The 24331-nt window shown below is 45.5% G+C and overlaps 1 protein-coding gene across 2 annotated transcripts in view; it reads right to left on the minus strand.

Annotated features, from left to right (window-relative positions):
* The window catches only part of TAF4 (TATA-box binding protein associated factor 4), a 71242-nt gene that overhangs the window by 23447 nt on the left and 23464 nt on the right, over positions 1 to 24331 (minus strand). The window contains exons 3-6 of one of the 2 annotated variants that reach the window (XM_077252852.1): positions 10037 to 10209; positions 6916 to 7035; positions 4866 to 4976; positions 1935 to 2057 (exon numbers count right to left, since the gene is read on the minus strand). In XM_077252852.1, the coding sequence (XP_077108967.1) occupies positions 1935 to 2057; positions 4866 to 4976; positions 6916 to 7035; positions 10037 to 10209 (527 nt within the window). The remainder of the gene's footprint in view (positions 1 to 1934; positions 2058 to 4865; positions 4977 to 6915; positions 7036 to 10036; positions 10210 to 24331) is intronic. The other variant, XM_077252853.1, reaches the window with a different exon arrangement.

Consider the following 24331-nt stretch of genomic DNA (forward strand, 5'->3'; position numbering starts at 1 on the left):
GAATGTTCCTGTGTATACTGTACGCAGTGTCATCAAGAAGTTTAAAGCCCATGGCCCTGTGGCTAACCTCCCTAGATGTGGGCGGAAAAGAAAAATTGACAAGAGATTTCAACGCAAGATTGTGCGGATGTTGGATAAAGAACCTCGACTAACATCCAAACAAGTTCAAGCTGCCCTGCAGTCCGAGGGTACAACAGTGTCAACCCTTACTATCCGTCGGCGTCTGAATGAAAAGGGACTGTATGGTAGGAGACCCAGGAAGACCCCACTTCTTACCCCGAGACATGAAAAAGCCAGGCTGGAGTTTGCCAAAACTTACCTGAAAAAGCCTAAAACGTTTTGGAAGAATGTTCTCTGGTCAGATGAGACAAAAGTAGAGCTTTTTGGGCAAAGGCATCAACATAGAGTTTACAGGAGAAAAAAAAGAGGCATTCCCAAAGAAAAGAACACGGTCCCTACAGTCAAACATGGCGGAGGTTCCCTGATGTTTTGGGGTTGCTTTGCTGCCTCTGGCACTGGACTGCTTGACCGTGTGCATGGCATTATGAAGTCTGAAGACTACCAACAAATTTTGCAGGATAATGTAGGGCCCAGTGTGAGAAAGCTGGGTCTCCCTCAGAGGTCATGGGTCTTCCAGCAGGACAATGACCCAAAACAACTTCAAAAAGCACTAGAAAATGGTTTGAGAGAAAGCACTGGAGACTTCTAAGGTGGCCAGCAATGAGTCCAGACCTGAATCCCATAGAACACCTGTGGAGAGATCTAAAAATGGCAGTTTGGAGAAGGCACCCTTCAAATATCAGGGACCCGGAGCAGTTTGCCAAAGAAGAATGGTCTAAAATTCCAGCAGAGCATTGTAAGAAACTCATTGATGGTTACCGGAAGCGGTTGGTCGCAGTTATTTTGGCTAAAGGTTGTGCAACCAAGTATTAGGCTGAGGGTGCCAATACTTTTGTCTGGCCCATTTTTAGAGTTTTGTGTGAAATGATCAATGTTTTGCTTTTTGCTTCATTCTCTTTTGTGTTTTTTCATTTAAGACAAATTAAATGAAGATAATAATACCAAAGAATTTGTGATTGCAATCATTTTCAGGAAGAAACTGAGTATTATCTGACAGAATTGCAGGGGTGTCAATACTTTTGGCCATGACTGTGTGTGTGTGTGTGTGTGTGTGTGTGTGTGTGTGTGTGTGTGTATATATATATATATATAATAGAAAAAACAGAAAAAACAGCAGTTAAGAGGTAGGGTGCAGACGCCTCAGGTACATACCGGTCCTAGTAAATACTTATCCAAAAAAAGTTGAGGCAGCACACCAAATCCAAAATTATAAAGTGCTTTTTAATAGCCCATGTGGCGACATTGAGACCCTGAGAAAGGTCTGTACCCAGGACCGAAACATCGCCACATGGGCTATTAAAAAGCACTTTACATGTTCTGACATTGCGGCGGTCATGTAATTTGCATACTTTCAGCCACATTCCAACTAGACATGTCTGGCCTTGCTCAATATGCTTTGAGCAAGGCCGCGCGCATCTAGTCGGCACGTGACCGCCTGCATGCAAATCACATACTTGAGGTCACACGGCTGCTGCTCCCGGAAAATGCTCACGGCACATAATGTGAAGACTCACTAGTCTGCAGTCACAAACAGTGACTGCAGACATGGAGCCTGAGGCGGACCACCTATTTAAAAATCTACTAAAAAAAGAAAAATGCAGATGATAAATAGAGGCCATAGACTTTTGTTATCTATAGAGATTTTGTCAACATCTGGCTACAGCGATTTTGATAAAATTGCAAAAACCGTGTAAAATAGTGGCAATATAAGGAAAGGTAGAACCACTGTTAGGACATAGGTTAATCAGACCGCTACTTCAGAATGAAAGTCAATGACACCATGGAGCCAGGGAATCACAGGACGGACATCTTACCAGCAGATTTTGCACCAGCTCTTTTACATTAGCTGCCGTCTCAGAGGACTGTTTACCCGATGATGCCAGCTTAATTAACGTAGATAAAAAATTCTTACATTTCTTCACATTTTCCATGGTTTCCTGCGGAAAGACAGACATGTGTACATGAAATACTCTCTGCAATGTGCACCCACAAGAGTAAACCCTACAGGCACATACACTATGGATTATCAGGAACAAGTCACATTTTTGCCATTAGTCCTGCTAGTGGCTGACAGATGATCGGACATTTGCTCCAATGCTCCCAAATAATGGGTCAGAAACTTCTCCCGGTGCTGTAGGCTTCCACTACCCTATCTTACAAGGGGGATTCAGGGGATGCCTCTAGATCACTTGGACCCCCACCAATTGCCACAACAGGGTACATGCATGCCTTGTCGTGTGGAGTGAAGCCCAAGGGGCTGTCAGCTATCCCCCGTGGATAGGCGATAGCAGGTTATAACCCCTTTAGTGTATGTGCACACGCTAAGTATTTGCCGCAGATAAGAAAAATTTACATTCTTGCTGAGTTTTTTGTGTGTTTTTCCCCTGTGGATTTTCTGCATCTAAAGTAAGTCTGTGGGGAAAATCTGCGCAGAAAACCCAGCGTACCAGCGGGAGAAATTGACACGTTGTGGATTTGAAACTTGCCGTAGGTCAGTTTACGCTGAGTAAAAAGAAGCACCGTGGGCAGGAGATTACTATACATCCCATCCACTTAGCCGGGGCTGTAAGACGCTGCACTTGAGGCAGCAAAAATCGGCAGCGCCAAATTTGCATCAAAAGTCCTGTGCCCACATACCCTAAGGGTAAGCTTACACATTCCAGCTCCGCAGAAAATGGAGGTACACGTGAATCCACACAAAACATGAGAACATGGGGCGCATTTTCCTCCCTCCAGATCACCACTCTTATGCAGAATTTCATTGCACCCTATACAATGCTTTGTAAAATAGTAAGGTGAAAGTCACATTTGTGATTAAATCTGCAGCGGAAATGTTCTGCAATGTGTGCACATGGCCAAAACATCCATGAAAAGTTGAATAACTCCGGACACTTTGATTTCCTCCCTTTGCATTAACTTTTTTTTTTTTAACTTATGATGATGTGTTCTGTTGGGTTTGTTTGTTGGTGTTTTTACAAGGTTGGCGTTGCATTATGCGCCATGCTTGCCATCAAACCTTGACAGACCCCTAAACATTGGTGTGATGGAGCTGCTCCTAATTAATAATAAAAAAAAAGTGACACAAGTGGGTTGTGAAAGTTTCAGAGCGGTCCATCATATCAGTCAACCTTTTACAGCATGTTATTGAGGTTTTATTTTATATATACCACAGAGATACATTGCTTGTGCCATACAGAAACTTGTCACCAGGCAACTAACTACAGGGAACCTATCAGTCTACTCATGCCCAAACCGCGGGCAACGTGAATAGGAGCCATGCTCAGAGAAAAATCTACCTGGCTGCAATCGTGTTCTGAGTCAGGTCGCTCATGGTTTGGGCAGCATGATTAGAGTAACGGGTTCCCTTTAAACCTCAAGACTGGTAAAGCTGCCATATGACACAGAGGAAGACTTCCATATGGAAGGAGATAATCTTTTATGTAACCATCACTCTGGAAATCAGTATCTATTGTTCACATTCCCCATATAGCAATTTCATGCTCTGCACAATCAACGTAGGTTTTAACCACCAGCACGTGTCCATATTCATCAATGTCTACAAGAACCCCCCAAAAAAAGTATGTATAATTTTCTGCTAATTTAACCAACTTTTAATCACTCGCACAATACATCTATTTAATGGCACTACATAATCATACATGTTTAGTACGCCCATTACTGGAGATCAGCGATGTCCCGGGGATTTAGTGATCCAGTTCTTATCTGTTCTTTTTGGGCGCGGGCTGGAGACTGGGCACAGGGGGGCAGCAGCGCTCTACTGACAGCAGCATGGTGATGCACAGGTAACATGCTGAATACTACATCTTGCAATCCACACTGCCATCTTGTGGTCAAAAAAGAAGTGGCAGCCAAACTTGACAAATCACACTTTTTAGGACTTGGGATATGAATACCCTCTTTCCTGGCTGATTTTTTTTATCCCCAGAAATAATGCTTCACATATCCACAGATTACAATACTAGGAGCTGCAGTGTAATGCGGACCCTAGCTGCAATCTGCAATACCAGACAACCAATACACAGCTGTAGCACTGTTTCTGGAGGAAAGCAGTCATATTTTTCTTCTATGTGGAGATATGATCCCTTCAAATTATACGCCCCAAATTCAGATTAAGGTGACAATGTCGCCTGACAGGTGTGGTGATGTCATGAAGGCCTGGTGTGGCCGCTATTCTTCATCAATGTTCGCTATATACAGTAGGTTATAAGCGATATGAACCCAGTGATGACAGCACCGAACCTTAGAGGCCTCTAGCATCCCAGTAGTGTAATTTCAGGCATTGGGGCTAGAATTTTAAGTAAAAAAATGCACTTATCTTCTAATGCACAAACGTTTTACTACCTATTTTCCTATTGGGAGGAAGGAGACATGGAGAGCCACCCTCCATACAGCATGTCCTGATAGTTTGTCTTCGTGTAGTAAGATGGCTCGGTGGTACACGGACACTGGTCCAGGGCTCCATTCATTTCTAATAAGTTTCACCAAATATCTACAGTGTACAGCAAGCCGCAGGTGTACGAGGGAGCCATACTATGGGGCTAGCTCCGTGTAGGCGACTTGCGACCCTCCCATATGGGACTCTTCCCATTACATCTTATGTTGCAATGAGTCGCTGAGTCGCCTCACCCTAACCACAGGACAGACGGAGATCCTGTACCAGGCACCATCGTGTCACAGAGTGCAGACCTACAATTAATAAAGGGTTGTGGCATTGGGCTTTGTACCGTGATGGCTGTCGTAGGGGTAGCAGCTCCTTGCACCGGTCTCTGAGGAGTTCCAGTCTGTACGGCCGTTGCTGTCCCCAAAGTGGCAGTGCTGCCGAGTACTATCTGATTCTGTGCGGAAGAAACAACACGCTTGTTATAACTGGCGAATTGGCATAATGGTGCCACTCAGCCAGTCACACACAAAACCAAGTATTAAAAGACTTCCTAAGAAAACACTATAGCAGGCCATGCTGGGATTACACTACAGCACCTGCTCGGTTAGTGGTCCTAGAGGCGGCACTGCCAATATCACCCTGCAGGAGGCAGATCACCCCTGCACAGATACCCCAATGTCGCCCCCTCACTTTCCCACATAACAGACAGTTCAACATTAGCCCCAATATCAAAATAAAAGTTGCACTGGCCCATGGAGACCTCTAGGTGGCAGACACACAACACACAGCTTTCCACAGCATTAACCCTTTCATATCGCTCAATGTGTCCTAAATGATTTATGTGATTGGATGATCATGCAGAGCAATCCATGCTAGAAGATGGCTGTTGCGACAAATCAGGGGAAAATGAACAATAGATGTACACGGCTCCCGATGTGGCCAGCAGTATTGTGATGTCATCTGAGAGTCAGGCGCAATTCTCTTTTTTTCCCTTTTTAAACACTTCATAATAAAGGGAGAATTTCAGATAGTGATGGCGTATTCCTAGAGGATGGCCAGTGAGGGGTGCCAGCTCCTGGTGATCGGCCTCTGTATACTGGAGGTCGTGCCACGTGGGGCAGCTCAGACAATAGTCGGTGGGGCTCTGACCCTCAGGAGGCTGCCAACGCTCACAGGCGCAGGTATAACCCATCAACGGATATTAAATCAGAGCAACTTTGTGATTTATTTTTACTGATTTTGAGTCACTTCTCATATACGGGAAACCACTAGAGTTTAGATTAAATTTTAGACAACAATGGAGAAGAAAACCACATGTAAGGCCGGGTTCACACGTGTTCAGGAATCCTGCTCAACGTTCCATTCAATGGTTGCATAACTGCTGTAAACGGGAAGCGAGTGGCCCCACTGACTGTTATGGGGTGCATCGGAGTTCCATTATGTGCGCCTTTTTAGAAAAATATTCCCTTTTTTCCACCCTTCTAAAAACTAACCATGGCGGAACCCAGATGGATCACATAATAATCAATGTGGCCCCTCCAATTCCGTATGCATCTGACCCGTTATGGACATGAATTCCTTCTGTGTGTTCATAAAACTGAACAGAAAGACAATAGGCATTCCCAAACACACAGGTGGGAACAGAGTCCAGCACAGGATCGGTACCAGAAGAGGTGATGGGTACGTTTTTGGGCCAGGTTCACATGCAGCTAAGAACAACATTACCATCACGTAAAGGGAGCTCGTCATGTCCCTGATGCTAGTAACCTGCTGATATGGGCTTAATCTGCAGGTCAATAGTGTTCTAAAGCCATGTGTTTGCTACACAGAGGGCCCGGCTTCTGGCAGGAAATGAACTTTACTTCTCCTGGCAGCCTCCGGCTTTCAGTCATATGGGCGCTGCTAGCCGGTGTTTATCCAGTCGCCGCTCAGGAGATAGTGAGTGGCAGCGGTAACTGTCTTCCCGGCAGGAACAGCCAGCTCCGCAGTGCATCTGTGCAGTGCCGGCTGTCAGTCAGTGCTGCTCAGTCAGTACTCACTCAAGTCTGTGCCTCTATGACTGAAAGCCAGAGGGTGCCAGGAGGCTTTCAGTACAGCAGCTGCCCAGCTTTAGAACACCATTAATCTATGTACTGATAGGGTTTGAGGACACGACAAGTTTCCTTTAAAAAGAAAATACCATAAAGAAGCATAGTCTGAACCTGGACTAAGCAGTATAAGAAATCTAGGAGCAGGATTCGGCTTCCCAAACACTACAGTTAGAATACTGTGATGACATCATAATCCTGTGCCCTGGATGTGCAGACACATGAATGAGAGAAGATGACTCAGATGCACGGTGTGAAACGTCCATGATTTGGTGAATCTGTATTAGGAGGATGTGAAAGACTTACCTGTACAACTGGGGGCCGCTGTAGTGTGGTGGTGGGCTGCATGGTGGTGGGTGTCTGAGCCACTTGCTTGATGATGGTAGTTGGCGCTACCTGCCTTGCCAAGAGAGGGGCACCAGGAGACTGCAAGTGAAATATTGAGACAGGTCTTCACTTGCTGTAAATGTGTTATAGAAAGATTTCTCATTAGGCCCCTCGTCCATCTTGTCACGGATGATCTGCCCATCAGGCAATTTTGAATATTCTTAACATTTTAGGGTACAAATCCCATCAGGTTGTTATGACACAGTACACTGGCCTGCCCACCTGTGGCACAACAGCCGCTTCCATACTACAACTCGCAGCACAGGATGTCAGAGCATGCTTGGGAGTTGTAGTTTTCTGACAGCTGTTAGAGACCACAAGTTACTGTTCGTAACACATGCGGCACAGCAGCCGCAGTCACTCACCCATGCAGCAGAGCAACCGAGGCCACTTACCCATGCGGCACAGTGGCCACTCACCCATGCGGCAGAGCAGCCGCGGCCACTCACCCATGCGGCAGAGCAGCCGCGGCCACTCACCCATGCGGCACAGCAGCAGCGGCCACTCACCCATGCGGCACAGCAGCCGCGGCCACTCACCCATGCGGCACAGCAGCCGCGGTCACTCACCCATGCGGCACAGCAGCCACGGCCACTCACCCATGCGGCACAGCAGCCGCGGCCACTCACCCATGCGGCACAGCAGCCGCGGTCACTCACCCATGCGGCACAGCAGCCGCAGTCACTCACCCATGCGGCAGAGCAGCCGCAGTCACTCACCCATGCGGCAGAGCAGCCGAAGTCACTCACCCATGCGGCACAGCAGCTGCAGTCACTCACCCATGCGGCAGAGCAGCCTCAGTCACTCACCCATGCGGCAGAGCAGCCACAGTCACTCACCCATGCGGCACAGCAGCCGCAGTCACTCACTCATGTGGCAGAGGAGCCGCGGCCACTCACCCATGCGGCACAGCAGTCACAGTCACTCAGCCATACAGAAGAACAGCCACAGTCACTCACCCATGCAGCAGAATAGCCGCAGTCACTCACCCATGCGGCAGAGGAGCCGCAGTCACTCACCCATGCGGCAGAGGAGCCGCAGTCACTCACCCATGCGGCAGAGGAGCCGCAGTCACTCACCCATGCGGCAGAGGAGCCGCAGTCACTCACCCATGCGGCACAGCAGCCGCAGTCACTCACCCATGCGGCACAGCAGCCGCAGTCACTCACCCATGCGGCAGAGCAGCCGAAGTCACTCACCCATGCGGCACAGCAGCTGCAGTCACTCACCCATGCGGCAGAGCAGCCTCAGTCACTCACCCATGCGGCAGAGCAGCCACAGTCACTCACCCATGCGGCACAGCAGCCGCAGTCACTCACTCATGTGGCAGAGGAGCCGCGGCCACTCACCCATGCGGCACAGCAGTCACAGTCACTCAGCCATACAGAAGAACAGCCACAGTCACTCACCCATGCAGCAGAATAGCCGCAGTCACTCACCCATGCGGCAGAGGAGCCGCAGTCACTCACCCATGCGGCAGAGGAGCCGCAGTCACTCACCCATGCGGCAGAGGAGCCGCAGTCACTCACCCATGCGGCAGAGGAGCCGCAGTCACTCACCCATGCGGCACAGCAGCAGCGGCCACTCACCCATGCGGCACAGCAGCCACAGTCACTCACCCATGCGGCACAGCAGCCGCGGCCACTCACCCATGCGGCAGAGCAGCAGCGGCCACTCACCCATGCGGCAGAGGAGCCGCGGCCACTCACCCATGTGGCAGAGGAGCCGCGGCCACTCACCCATGCGGCAGAGGAGCCGCGGCCACTCACCCATGCGGCAGAGCAGCAGCGGCCACTCACCCATGCGGCAGAGGAGCCGTGGCCACTCACCCATGCGGCAGAGCAGCAGCGGCCACTCACCCATGTGGCAGAGGGCCACTCACCCATGCGGCAGAGCAGCCGGGGCCACTCACCCATGCGGCACAGCAGCCACGGCCACTCACCCATGCGGCACAGCAGCCGCGGCCACTCACCCATGCGGCACAGCAGCCGCGGTCACTCACCCATGCGGCACAGCAGCCGCAGTCACTCACCCATGCGGCAGAGCAGCCGCAGTCACTCACCCATGCGGCAGAGCAGCCGAAGTCACTCACCCATGCGGCACAGCAGCTGCAGTCACTCACCCATGCGGCAGAGCAGCCTCAGTCACTCACCCATGCGGCAGAGCAGCCACAGTCACTCACCCATGCGGCACAGCAGCCGCAGTCACTCACTCATGTGGCAGAGGAGCCGCGGCCACTCACCCATGCGGCACAGCAGTCACAGTCACTCAGCCATACAGAAGAACAGCCACAGTCACTCACCCATGCAGCAGAATAGCCGCAGTCACTCACCCATGCGGCAGAGGAGCCGCAGTCACTCACCCATGCGGCAGAGGAGCCGCAGTCACTCACCCATGCGGCAGAGGAGCCGCAGTCACTCACCCATGCGGCAGAGGAGCCGCAGTCACTCACCCATGCGGCACAGCAGCCGCAGTCACTCACCCATGCGGCAGAGCAGCCGCAGTCACTCACCCATGCGGCAGAGCAGCCGAAGTCACTCACCCATGCGGCACAGCAGCTGCAGTCACTCACCCATGCGGCAGAGCAGCCACAGTCACTCACCCATGCGGCAGAGCAGCCACAGTCACTCACCCATGCGGCACAGCAGCCGCAGTCACTCACTCATGTGGCAGAGGAGCCGCGGCCACTCACCCATGCGGCACAGCAGTCACAGTCACTCAGCCATACAGAAGAACAGCCACAGTCACTCACCCATGCAGCAGAATAGCCGCAGTCACTCACCCATGCGGCAGAGGAGCCGCAGTCACTCACCCATGCGGCAGAGGAGCCGCAGTCACTCACCCATGCGGCAGAGGAGCCGCAGTCACTCACCCAGGCGGCAGAGGAGCCGCAGTCACTCACCCAGGCGGCAGAGGAGCCGCAGTCACTCACCCAGGCGGCAGAGGAGCCGCAGTCACTCACCCATGCGGCAGAGGAGCCGCAGTCACTCAGAGCAGCATGGGGTGGCTCTATAGACTGTACATTATCTTGATGACGTACCTGCACTGTGGAGATCTGCACCGGCGGGGCACTAGTAGGAGTGGCGGGACGAGTGGCCATTGCATTTTGGGCTTGTGACTGGGCCTGTGCTTGAACCTGAGCCTGCATCTGAGCCAGAGCCTGCTGGGGGATCATTAACAACTGACCATTCTCACTCCGGACGAGGACCATCCCTGAAAGAAAGGAGTCATGTGGTCAAGCAGAGAGTCATGGTAATATACATAAGAGCAAAAAAAACGCCAGCAGCTCATGTGCCAATATATACACTGAACAACATACAGAGAACGCCCAGGTCATTAAGAAGACGCCCACATTAGCCCGGGTATCAACATGCAAAAAGACGTTGTCCACAAACTATATTAAAAAAAAAAAAAAGGCCTATGGTGGTCTTGGAAGTAAACTAAAATATCCATTAGCCACCCCCTTTAATGCTGGCCATTTTCCCCTAGAGCAAATTCTATATTTAGGAACGACCTGGATAATAAGGTGGAGGTAGAAAATGTCTAATAGGAAATTAGAAAACAAACAAATATTTATATGACACTAAATGAACATCACAGGATCAGGCTTTATACAAGTTCCTCCTCCGCCTGGAGAGAAATTAATCAGAAACTAACTGTCCCCATGGAGGGCAGTAGCTACAAGACAGACCCAAGGAGTGGAAATAACCCCAATGATGCACATGTCCTTGTGAAATATACCAGGATGTCCATCACAGCCAGTGACATTTAGGAAGCGACCTACTATCCAGGTTTCCAGGATTTCTTGCTGCGAAGTATTTAGAAGCAGAACAAGAGACTAGCAGTTATGTGATGTATCATTACATAGGCGGGAAGTTTCTCCGTCCCCAGAAGTGATAACAACAGCGTTTATCATTTAATCTGGATTTACTCTTCTTTAAATCTATGGATTCCTAGTCATTAAATGGTTACAGGGCAGCTGTCACCAAACAGAGCACAGCTAATGTATGCTTAGGCTGCCTCCCACCAAATAGCCCCCCAAATACTGCAGCCCCTAAAGAATCAGATGCACGAGCTTATGTGCAAGTGCCTAATTTCTGAGTGAGCGCTAAGCATAGGCACGTGTCATATCAGATGCCCACTGAGCACATCGCAGGGACAACCTGTGGACTAGGCTGGGCCGGTGTATCCATATAGTAGCTTGGGAAAGTATTCACCCCCCTTGGCTTTTTCCCTATTTTGTTACATTGCAACCTGTGTGTAAATATTTGTATAATCCGATTTGTGTGTGATGCATCAGCACTAAAAGGATCAAGGGATTGGTTCCTAATGTAAGATACTATGGTATATAACATTGTTTACACTTACTAGTATATATAATATCTCCACAATCAAGACATCGGAAATGGACAGTCGACAAGTAATGCAAGAGAAAAAGAGAAAAGGGGAACAGACCGAGATCCATAATCAGGTGACAACAAAAAGACCACAAAACAATGACATAAACATACTTTAAAACAATATAAAGATGCACAGCCAGGAAATAGAATTGAATTGACCATTGTCCAGAGGGAAAAAGGGATGTTTTTGTAGTCAAAAGTGATAAGGTCTATGTGTGTATGGAGCTATAAGTATGATGTATAGGTAATATTGATATAAGGGACAAAGGGATATACATAAGGTGCAAAAATCATAGTCCCATAATTAATAATGAGTAACTCAATAGTTTACAAAGTGCTAACGCATAGTAATGCTGGTACATACAGGGCCTACTGCAGGACAATTGATATCCTAATGACCTCATCGAATTCAATTTTATATAATATATATATATATATATATATATATATATATATATATATATATATATATATATATATATATATATATATATATATATATATATATATATATATATATATATATATATATATACACACACACACAAACACACACTTGACTACAAGAACAAAGAACATTCCTTTTTCCCTCTGGACAGTGGTCAATTCAATTCCATTTCTGGGTGTGCGCCCCTTGTTTTTATATTGTTTTAATGTATGATTATGTCATTGTTTTGTGACCTTTTTGCTGTCACATGATTACGGTTCACATACTTTGATGTACTGGAACTTTATGGTCGGTTCGCCTTTTCTTTTTTTATCAGCACTAAACAGGCTAAGTTGGTGAAGTGAGAAAAGTATAGGCATAAATTAAATTAATGGGACCAAATAACTTAAAATTGGCATGTGCATATGTATTCCCCCTTTTACTATGAAGTTCCTAAAAACTTCTTGTATGAGCAATTCCCTTCATAAGTCACATGCTTAGTGAGAGGAAGCCCACCTGTGTGCAATCTAAGTGTCACCTGGTCTGTCAGTATACACTTTACCTTTTCTGAAAGGCCACAGAGGCTGCAATACCATTAACCACGAGGCACCAAACAACACCATGAAGACCAAGGAGATTGCCAAACAAGTCAGGGACAAAGTGACTGAGAACTACAAGTCAGGGTTGGCAAGAACATGGTACCACAACAAACCTGTCAAGAGATGACCAAAAAACAAAACTCTCAGCCCGGGCAAGGAGGGCATTAATCAGAGAGGCAACACAGAGACCAAAGGGAACCCTGATGAGCTACAGAGTTCCCAAGCAGAGACTGGAGTATCTGTCCAAACGACCCCAATAAGCTGTACATTACATAGAGGTGGCATTTATGGAAGAGTGGGCAGAAAAACGCCTTTACTTGCACACAAATATTGTAAGGCTCATTTTGAGTTTGCCAAAAGACATGTGGGAGACTCCCTAAATGTATGGAGGAAGGTGCTATGGTCAGATGAGACCAAAATTTAACTTTTTGGCCACCAAGGTAAATACTATGCCTGGCACCAAACCAACACAGCTCAGTACCCCAAGAACACTATCCCCACAGTGAAACACGGTGGTGGCAGCATCATGCTGTGGCGATGTTTTTCAGAAGCAGGGAAAGGGAAAATGGTCTCAGTAGAGAGGAAGATGGATGATGCAAAATACAGGGATATTCTTGAGTTGAACATGTTTCAGTTTGTCAGTGATTTGGGACTGTGATGGAGGTTTACTTGCCAACAAGACAATGACTCAAAGCAGACTGCTAAAGCAACACTTGAGATGTTTAAGGGGAAATGTGTAAATGTTTTGGAGTGGCCTAGTCAAAGATCAGACCTTACTCCAATTGAGAATCTGTGGTCAGACTTGAAGATTGCTGTTCACCAGAGGAAACATCTAAACTAGAAGGAGCTGGGGCAGTTTTGCCTTGAGGAATGGGCAAAAATCCAAGTGGCAAGATGTGGAAAACTCAGAGACTTATCCTAAGCGACTTGCAGCTGCAATTGCTGCAAAAGGAGGCTCTACAAAATACTGACTTTTAGGAGGTGAGGGGGGAACAGTTATGCACACTGAAGTTTTAGATTACTATGTCCTATTTGATGTTTACTTCACAATAAAAAGAAAACCAGATTTGCACAGTTGTAGGCATGTTCTCTACATGAACTGATGCAAAGCCTCAAAAAAAGTGAAATTCCAGGTTGTGAGGTAGAAAAACACGAAAAATGCCAAAGGGGTAACTACGGTACTTTCGCAAATCACTGTACATGTCCACATACACAGCTTCATACTCCATGTTAGCGATCAGCAACCTTCAGCATTATAGCTGCTGTGAAACTACTAGTGCCAACATGCCTGCTAGCAGAATAACTGCCTGCTGCCATGAAGAAATGCTTGGAGTTGTAGTTCTCCAGCAGCTAGAATGCTGAAGGTTGCTGATCCCAGCTCTATATGGACAGGTGTAATAAACACCTTGTACACATCCTATAGGCACAAACGGAGGCATTACTTATTTACAGTGAGGATGGGTCCGCAGCAGTTTTTTTTTCACTCACTATAAGGCTAACGTCACACAAACGAATAAAAAATAATCAGATTTTCATCCAGAAATGATTCCTAATCTCTATTGTCATCCATTTTTATACATCAGTAGCTATTAAAATGTACAATGTCCTATGTCAAAGAACTGCAATGTATCTGTAAAAAGTGGATGCTTCGTTGATTTGTATGGTATCAGATTTCCATGATGCACCTATTGACTTCTATAGGAGAGTAAGATCCTTAAAAAAGAAACAGGCTAGTGCATGTCGAGATTTTTTTCATCCAGACTTTTGGTAAAAAATAAAAAAAATGAAAAAAAAGGTCATCCGGGGCAATCAGATGGCAAATATGGTAGTGGGAGCCTAACCTAACACTTACGCCCATGTCATCAAGAAGTGTTCTGCATGCCAGACTTGATGAAATGTGTGCTGGAGGGAGAGGCGCCAAATTCAATAATAAGATTGCACCAGTCAGTGACTGCTTCACATTTTTGCAGCAATTTCTGCTACTTTTGCAGGGTAAATGGTGAATTTGCCGGCTGCCGTCATTCTTTTCCAATACTGGCTAAGCTCTGCTAAAACAATTTTTTAAAAAATTTGCCTTTCCCAAAAAAAGATTGAGAAGTAGTGTGATGCTGGTGCGGGGGGTGCACTCACTTTCTCACATCTTTGCCATGTGTTGGCGCAGTACTCTACAGCACAGCAGAGGATACAGCTCGGATCGGAGTGTAATACCTGTAATCTGTGCGGAGGGTGGGAACATCCTGTAATACGGTTATTGCGGCCCCATTGCTGGTAGTATGGTTATTCTGACTATCACTACAGTACGCCGCCCTGTGTTTTGGACAGAGATGTCGGGTAATGATGTGATCCCGTCACAGTCCTGGAGAATATTGTATTTAGCCGGCACTTAGTCTGCAGGGTTGAGCTGAGGACACTCGCTGTCTGCCGCTACATTCATCTGTGAGGAGTCCGGGCCGGCTGCTTACTCCAGTGTTTACAACTCGCAGGCAGATAGGAGCCAAGATTCCTCCGGTTCATCCGAATAGGTATCTAGCTGGTTAATGATAAATGCAGAGGGGCCTGTGGGGAGCGATCCGGGGGGTCCAAGCATGTCTTTAGGCTTTCCCATATTATTCAGGATGGCAGCTCTCTCGTCGTCCCCGTCAGTAACACAAGTCATGCACGTCTATCCCTACAGAAGAGGGGGCTGAGGTCCTCTTCGCTGCCACTAAGAGCAGATGCCTGGGCAGAGTTGGCAATTGGTGTGAATAAAGAGTAAGGAGGAAGCCCAGACAGTAATGTGCACGTGGATCTAATGGGATATTCCAGTTCCTGGATTATCAATACAGCGATCACACCGTTTATTAGCAGGTGACGATGTAGTCCGGGCAGCACAGTGTTTTATAGACTCGCCGGTGTGTTGGCACGCATTCATCCTCCATCCTACAAGCCAGGACCAGTACGGTTGGGTCGGATTATCAGTAAAAAGGATTGTTATCTGCTGTTTATCATAGCAAGGAAAAGTTTCCTAAAGACTTCAACCAAGCGATCATTATAGTTGTAATATCCTCACAAATACTGGTTTATTTCAATGGGGACAAGTCAGATACAGGACAGGCAGTAGGAGACAGCGACTAAGCCTACATAATCCGCTAACTACTAATGTGCACAGATCAGACTCATTCACATGACAGATTTTTCTCGCATGCAAAAAAAAAAGGTGTTTTGGATCAGATTTTCACCAGCATTTGGGCATATGGAGTTTTCACCATCAATTTCATCATTTTTTATTTTGCATACAAGAGGGTTTTCCAAGCTGCTTCTTCGTCCAAACATGAAAATCTGACCGCACAGAGATGGCATCCGGAGTCCGGTGTGAGGTTTTCACAGACCAACAGACTTGCCTCAAAAATCGGACAGGTCTCAGTGTTTTGGCACGGACCACCCAGTCCAAAACACTGTCCGAACATGTGTACTCCCCTGTAGAAATAATAGGTCATAACGTGATCTGTCAAAACACATATAAAACTCATACGTGAAAAAATGGTGTGTGAATCAGACCAGAATCTCCATTCACATATCTGTGGGAGCGTTACACTCGAGAACAATCATACTGCCTCTCTCAGATGGTAGAATACTACACACATCTGTTTGTTTGTTTTTAATCTCCTTCGCTGAAGCAGGAAGCCTGTCTACACCTATTGACTCTTAGCAATGCATCAATTAAAACCACACATCTCCATAGACTTTATGGTTGAGAATAGGATTAGCTCTCAGCCTCATGGACCCATTTTTAAAACTATGGGTCAGTGTGCGGTCTAGACAGCACCTACCGCAGATGTGTGAACATAGCCTGAGCCGAACAGATTACTAGTTCATGAAGAATTTCCCAAATCATGCCCCTAGTGCACCCCCAACCAGACAGGTTATGTTTGGGGGACTTTACACCTATAAGAACAGCGCCGATACCAATCCAAATAACCTAATAAATCACTCTTGGGGCAGACGGTCGTATTTTCAGTCAGAGTGCGATCTGACAAAACATCATCTTGCACCCGGACCAGTGTTAGTCTATGGGGCCGTGCTCACGTCCGAGGGATAAAGTCACAGTATGCTCGATTTCCATCATATATGCACATCGCACAGGGATGTGCAAGTCTAGAAATCCGTGGACAAAGAAAAATATATACAGTAAAATAAAAGAAATAATCAGATTTTCACAGATAGACAGAATGGAGATTTTTATCCCCCATCTTCTCATCGTTCTGGTGAACGCCTGGCACAGATTTATGAAAATGATGCCCCGTCAGGGAGACGCTGCTGCCTCACCGACTTCAGGCAGAAGAGATGATGTAAGTGCACTGAAACAATGGGCAGACATTACACTCCGCAGGTACAATGCAGAGAAAGAGGTCAAACTCCCTAAAGCCAAAACCACCAACACATTTCCCAAACTTCCACACAGGAAAACCACAGACGGAGTTTTATTAGAATATCTGTGTTCGGGACAACACTACATGTGACAGCCGTACCTACACCTATATACGGAAGTGACTGAATCACCATGGTAACGCGAATGTGATGTACTTCTCGAATGTAGCGCTTTTTTTTGACTGATGGATATTTTTGGCACATCTTTTGTACTGGCAGAAGAATGGTCATATCACTTCTTTGGTGTCTTTGGAAACCTGAAGCAGCTAAAAGACACTCAAATCATATGAGAAACGAGTCGCCTTTACATAGAAATGCATGTGTGCATTCTTTGGAGCATTTTAGCAGCACTTTGTCAGATGAGTTTTGGAGCAGATTTGTTCCAAATATGCCTGAAAACATTCTCTTAGGTTACTTATAGATAAAAGTTTTTTGGAAGACGTAAAAAGAAAAAAAAATTTAATTTTCCAAACAGAAACCACTTCAAGAAATTCTCCTTTTTTGGAGAGTTTTTAGATAATTATTTCCTTTTCCTGGAGCATTTTCAGAAATTGTTTTTAAGGCTGTGTTCACACAGTGTAAATGCTGCTTTTTGTCTGCACCTAATTCTGCAATAAAAATCTTCTTGCCCGACCACTTGCACCAGTGACCCCATTCCGTCACATCTCCTCCAGTCCCTTTCCCCTGCTGTCACCCCTCACCTAACAAAAATATTCAACCTCTCTTTCTCTTCTGGTATTATTCCCTCCTCATTTAAGCATGTCATCATACATCCATTACTCAAAATCCATCCCTCGACCAAAACGGTGCTGCTAACTATAGACCTGTCTCCAATCTTCCCTTCATCTCTAAACTCCTCGAACACCAGGTCCACTCCCGTCTTATCCGCTATCTCTCAGATAACTCTCTTCTCGACCCTCTTCAATCTGGTTTCCGCTCTTTACACTCTACTGAAACTGCCCTCACTATAGTCTCTAATGATTTACTAACAGTGAAATCTAATGGTCACTACTCCATGCTAATTCTCTTGGATCTCTCCGCAGCATTCGATACTGTGGATCATCAGCTCCTCCTCACTATGCTCCGCTCCATCGGCCTCAAGGACACCGTTCTCTCCTGGTTCTCCTCCTATCTCTCTGACTGCTCCTTCACTGTATATTTTGCTGGTTGCTCCTCCTCTCACCTTCCCCTTACTGTTGGGGTTCCTCAAGGATCAGCCCTAGGCCCCCTCCTCTTCTCTTTGTATACCGCCCCTATTGGATAAATAATCAGTAGATTTGGGCTACAGTACCATCTCTATGCTGATGACACCCAATTATACACTTCTGCTCCTGATATCTCACCTGCCTTTTTAGAAAACACCAGTGATTGTCTTACCGCCGTCTCTAACATCATGTCCTCCCTCTATCTGAAACTGAACCTGTCAAAAACTGAACTCCTCGTGTTCTCTCCCTCTACTAACCTACCTTTGCCTGACATTGCCATCTCCGTGTGTGGTTCCACCATTACTCCCAAGAAACACGCCCGCTGTCTTGGGGTCATACTTGATTCCGAGCTTTCATTCACCCCCCCACATCCGATCACTGGCTCGCTCTTATCATCTGCACCTCAAAAACATTTCAACCTTTCTTACTTTTGACTCTGCAAAAACTCTAACTGTTCCACTCATTCATTCTCATCTGGACTATTGTAACTCTCTACTACTCGGCCTCCCTCTTACCAAACTCTCCCCGCTCCAATCTGTCCTGAATGCTGCAGCCAGGATCATATTCCTCACCAACCGTTACACCGATGCCTCTACCCTGTGCCAGTCATTACACTGGTTACCCATCCACTCCAGAATCTATAACAAAACTATTACTTTCATCCACAAAGCACTCCATGGCTCAGCACCACCCTACATCTCCTCCCTCATCTCAGTCTACCACCCTACCCGTGCTCTCCGTTCTGCTAATGACCTGAGGATAGCATCGTCATTAATCAGAACCTCCCAAACCCGTCTCCAAGACTTTTCACGTACTTCCAATTCCTTGGAATGCATTACCCAGGTTAATACGATTAATCTCCAAATCCCATAGTTTTAAGCGTGCCCTAAAAACGCATTTGTTAAGACTGGCCTACCATCTCAATGCATTAACCTAACTATCCCTGTGTTGCCCATTCAAAAAATTATAGGTGAGGCCGGCGTCACACTAGGCGTATGAAAATACGGTCCGTTTTTTACGGCCGTAATACGCAGTAATTGTCCCAAAACACTGTTCCGTATTCAATGCGAGGATGCGATTTTTACGCACAAATTTATCCGTGTGTCATCCGTATGGCATCCGTACGGTGTTTTTTTTCTCGCAGGCTTGCAAAATGGACATATCATGGATCCATCGGCTCAAATATTCTAAAAAACATATATACAGTCTATATATATATCTATCAGTGAGACACACACACATATTATATATATATATACACACACATATATATATATACACACATATATAAAATTTAGCAAATTTATTGTCTACGCTATTTTCTGCCCCTGCAACCGTTTTTATATAGGCAAAACAATAAGGCCCCTCATGGTACGAATCCGTGAGCATTACAATTCTATCCTCACGGGTAAGGGGAGAGTACGCCTAGTTAAACATATACAAGAATGTCATGGCGGTGACCCTAATGTGTTAAGGTTTGCCGGACTTGAAACAGTTACCTTTCCTAGGCAAGGAGGCGATCACAATAAACTACTTTTACAATGGGAAGCCAGGTGGATCCTTAGGACAAATGCACAGGGCCCCAAATGAAAAACTCGATATGTCAGTTTTCATCTAAGTGGTTGTATGTCTGAGTTATGCAGTCCGAGTATAATGTTGTTTTTAATTTATTTTTGTATATGTATATATAAAATGTGAAATGTCTGAATCCTATAAAAGGAAATGACATCACAAGCACAACTCACATGGACCCGTAGAAGCGCAAGTGCGCGAAACGGCCGTCGTCTGTCTCGTTCCTGCACAACCCTGTTCCTGCACAAGCCCAAGCCGTCTCCGTGCCACATCTTATGATGGATTGTTTTATTCAATAAAGAATGAAGATTTATGGGTGAGTGCTGCAATTTTTCTTCTCTCTGTACACTTGCTTGGATTGCTGTAAGTTCCTGCATAGCACCGCCTTTGTTCTTCCACGAGTTGCTATATCCCCGCAGCTGAAGAAGGATCTTATCGCTGAGACAGTTTATAAGCCGTTTGCCCCTTCAGTGCCAGTGTATTCTCTCTATTTTACGTTTTACATATATATATATACCTATTCTATGTGTAGACATTTATTCTACCTATTCTATTCTGTCAGTGTGATTTTACTGTACACCGCACTGAATTGCCGGCTTTTCTAGAGAACACCGGTGCGTATTTCTCGCAAGTCACACGCATGGTCCGTGTGTAATCTGTAATTTTCTCGCCCCCATAGACTTTCATTGGCGAATTTTTTGCACAATACGCTGACAAACGCAGCATGCTGGAATTTCTACGCCCGTAACATACCGTATATTACGGATGCGTAATATACGGCAGATAGGAGCTGCCCCATAGAGAATCATTGGTCCGTGTGCAATGCGTATTTTCTGTGCTCATACGTCCGTAAAACTCGCTAGCGTGACGCCGGCCTTACAGATTGTCTTACTATATAAACAATAAAAAAAATCCTGTGGAAAAGATGCAGTAAAAATATGCAGAAAAACTGCAACATAATAAAATAATCCAATGAGGAATATTTTGTGAGTTTTTGATCTTGCAGATTTTCTGCACCAATTAACCCCTTTCTGACCTCGGACGGGATAGTACGTCCGAGGTCAGAACCCCCACTTTGATGCAGGGCTCCGGCGGTGAGCCCGCATCAAAGCCGGGACATGTCAGCTGTTTTGAACAGCTGACATGTGCCCGCAATAGGCGCGGGCAGAATCTCGATCCGCCTGCGCCTATTAACTAGTTAAATGCCGTTGTCAAACGCTGACAGCGGCATTTAACCGGCGCTTCCGGCCGGAAATGAGCACATCGCTGACCCCCGTCACATGATCGGGGGTCAGCGATGCTTCTGTATAGTAACCATAGAGGTCCTTGAGACCTCTATGGTTACTGATCCTGGCTAGCTGTGAGCGCCACCCTGTGGTCGGCGCTCATAGCACACCTGCATTTCTGCTGCATAGCAGCGATCTGATGATCACTGCTATGTAGCAGAGCCGATCGTGTTGTGCCTGCTTCTAGCCTCCTATGGAGGTTATTGAAGCATGGCAAAAGTAAAAAAAGAAAAAAAGTAAAAAAAATGTGAAAAAAATAAAAAAATATAAAAAGTTTAAATCACCCCCCTTTCGCCCCATTCAAAATAAATCAATAATAAAAAAAAAAAAAATCAAACCTACACATATTTGGTATCGCCGCGTTCAGAATCGCCAGCGTAGCGAGAAAAAAATTTTAAACGCCAGAATTACGTTTTTTGGTCGCCGCGACATTGCATTAAAAAGCAATAACGGGCGATCAAAATAACGTATCTGCACCAAAATGATATAATTAAAAATGTCAGCTCGGCGCACAAAACATAAGCCCTCAACCAGCCCCAGATCACGAAAAATGGAGACGCTAAGGGTATCGGAAAATGGCACAATTTTTTTAGCGAAGTTTGGAATTTTTTTTCACCACTTAGATAAAAAATAACCTAGTCACGTTAGGTGTCTATGAACTCGTACTGACCTGGAGAATCATAGTGGCCGGTCAATTTTAGCATTTAGTGAACTTAGCAAAAAAGCCAAACAAAAACAAGTGTGGGACTGCACTTTTTTTGCAATTTCACCGCACTTGGAATTTTTTTCCCGTTTTCTAGTACACTACATGCTAAAACCAATGATGTCGTTCAAAAGTACAACTTGTTTCGCAAAAAATAAGCCCTCACATGGCCATATTGACGGAAAAATAAAAAAGTTATGGCTCTGGGAAGGAGGGGAGCGAAAAACGAACACGGAAAAACGGAAAATCCCAAGGTCATGAAGGGGTTAAATAAATTAGATGACTTATGCTTTAATTGCAATTTTATAGCATTTTTTCTGCTTGGTTTGTCTTTTTGGTATGTCCTGTTATAAATAGAACAACTTTGTTTTGGGTTCTTCCAGTTACTTAAAAGAGTTTTCTGGTGTTAAACTATAAGGCCACGTGCACACGTACAACCCTGAGCTTAATACACAAATATCTCTCTGCCCGATACCTTGTATTAGGCCATGTTCACACATTCAGTATTTGGTGAGTATTTTACATCAGTATTTGTAAGCCAAAACCAGGAGTGGAACCATCAGAGGAAAAGTATAATAGAAACACATCACCACTTCTGTATTTATCACACACTCCTGGTTTTGGCTTACAAGTACTAAGGTAAAAAAAAAAAATCATCAAATATGCAATGTGTGCACGTGGCCGCAGTCTGCGGTCACTCTATACCGCAGACTCATGAATTCTCACATCGTGCACACTGCACGCTGTCAGGATTCTCTTATCCAGGGCTACCCCAAGTATGTGGTTTGCACGGAGGCAGTCACATGCAGACTAGATGGCATTAGAAGTGTATTGGGCGAGGCTTGACTCAGTCTAGTTGGAATGTGGCCGGGAGTCGGCAAATCGCATGAACGACCGCTCACAGCGCCGGAGAATCCTCACAGCGTGCAGTGTGTGTGATGTGAGGATTCCCAAATCTGAAGTCATGTTTTCCTCTCCTTCTCCTTTCAAGAGCCATAACTTTATTTTTCTATCATCATCTTCGTATTAGCACTTTTTTTCTTGCAAATTGTACTTTTGAATTACACCATCCATTCTCCCATATAATGAATGTTCAGTATGCATATATTGTACTGAGAAAAAAAATCCACAGCAATTCCACCTGTTAGTTGTTTTTTTTTTTTTTATAGAAGTATAGAAAAGAAAACAGCAGCGAAAAACCTACTGTTCGAGTAGTGTGTAATATTCCAAAAAAACACAAAAAAAACACACACAAACAAGCACAGAATCACAGTCCACGCTGAGTGGATTAGATCTATGTAATTCTCACACACTTTCCTGCTCTCTTCGTGCTGCAGAAATTGACCTGCGGTGCGTCTTTTGATATCCACAGAATGTCGATTTCTCTTGCGGTAAATATGGGTTTTATTTGTGGATGTTCTTCCCATAGATTTGAATGGCATTTGGAAAATCCACTTTTTTTTTTTTTAAGTGCATTTACACAGTGAAAAAAAAAAACAATAAATGCACGTAATCTGCACATGATTATCAATAAAGCTTTAAATCACAGCTAATTAGTAATAGGAAGCTACACAAAAAAGTTTTATTTAAAACATGAAGTATCAAAATGAGACAAAAACCACAGCTGACAAAAACAATGTACTGTAATGTAAAAACTCATTCAAAATACAAGTTGCCTAAATATGCATAAATGCTGCAAGAAATCTGCAATATCAAAAACACTACAAATGCTCATCATAGGAACTTGACCCAACACTAGGAGTGTAAGGTACATTTTCGGTGTTGCAGATTTGCTACAACTATAGGTAACTGACTACTTGCGTCGTCGCTTTGTTTTTGATACTTCATAGTATTTGGCTGTAGAAAAAAATTTATTGCATTGCAGACATTATACACGTTTAGTGCATTTCAACCGCAGAAACACTCACGTTTTTTTTTACCTGTGGATTTTCCGCAGCTAATGCAACTACATGGGGAAAATCCACAAATAAAACTCAAAGTACCGGCAAGAGAAAAATAAATCTCAGAAATCCTATAAATCCCATCCACTTTGCTGGAACTATATGATGGTGCGTTTTTGTTTTTTTTTGAGCAGCAAAAACATGCAGCGTGAAAAGCTCACTGTGCGAAAATATCCAAACAGAAATATATATAAGTTGTATAATAACAGTGAACGTTAAGATCCACAAAGCAGAATAGGCACACACACAAAAAAAAAACAACACAGCCACTTGTACTCGCCAGGTAAATCCCACACCTTTTCAATGGTCCTGCCAGTTTCTGTGCATTGCCTTCCACTGATGAGATACCGACCATGTACACCTGGTAGCCAAGCACGGACCTCAGCAGATTTGGTAGCAGTCGGCCCGTGACCACCAAGACCCATTATTGGCATCTACAGCAGTCACATATGTGTGGTCACCATCACATCGCTGCTGGACAGTTCCGTGAGATCAATGAGATGGCAGGGGAATGTAAAGAGTATGTCATTATTTCAATACATCCCTCACTTTGTGGGCATTTTTTTTTTCTAGTTTTGGACCCTCGTTTAGAGGAGTCTTGAGATGAATGTTGATGAGATGACTGTTCCTAGCTTTCTGCTCAGCAAGAGGCTGCAGAAGATTGACAGTCCGGACCAGCGGTGTGGTTGTGGCAGTTGTGCAGGGGGCATAGAGTGGCACAAGCAATCTGTAAGGCCATGTTCACACGATCCTTTTTTTGATCCTTTTTTTTTTC

The sequence above is a fragment of the Ranitomeya variabilis genome, chromosome 4, assembly GCF_051348905.1.
Source record: "Ranitomeya variabilis isolate aRanVar5 chromosome 4, aRanVar5.hap1, whole genome shotgun sequence".
NCBI lineage: Eukaryota > Metazoa > Chordata > Amphibia > Anura > Dendrobatidae > Ranitomeya > Ranitomeya variabilis.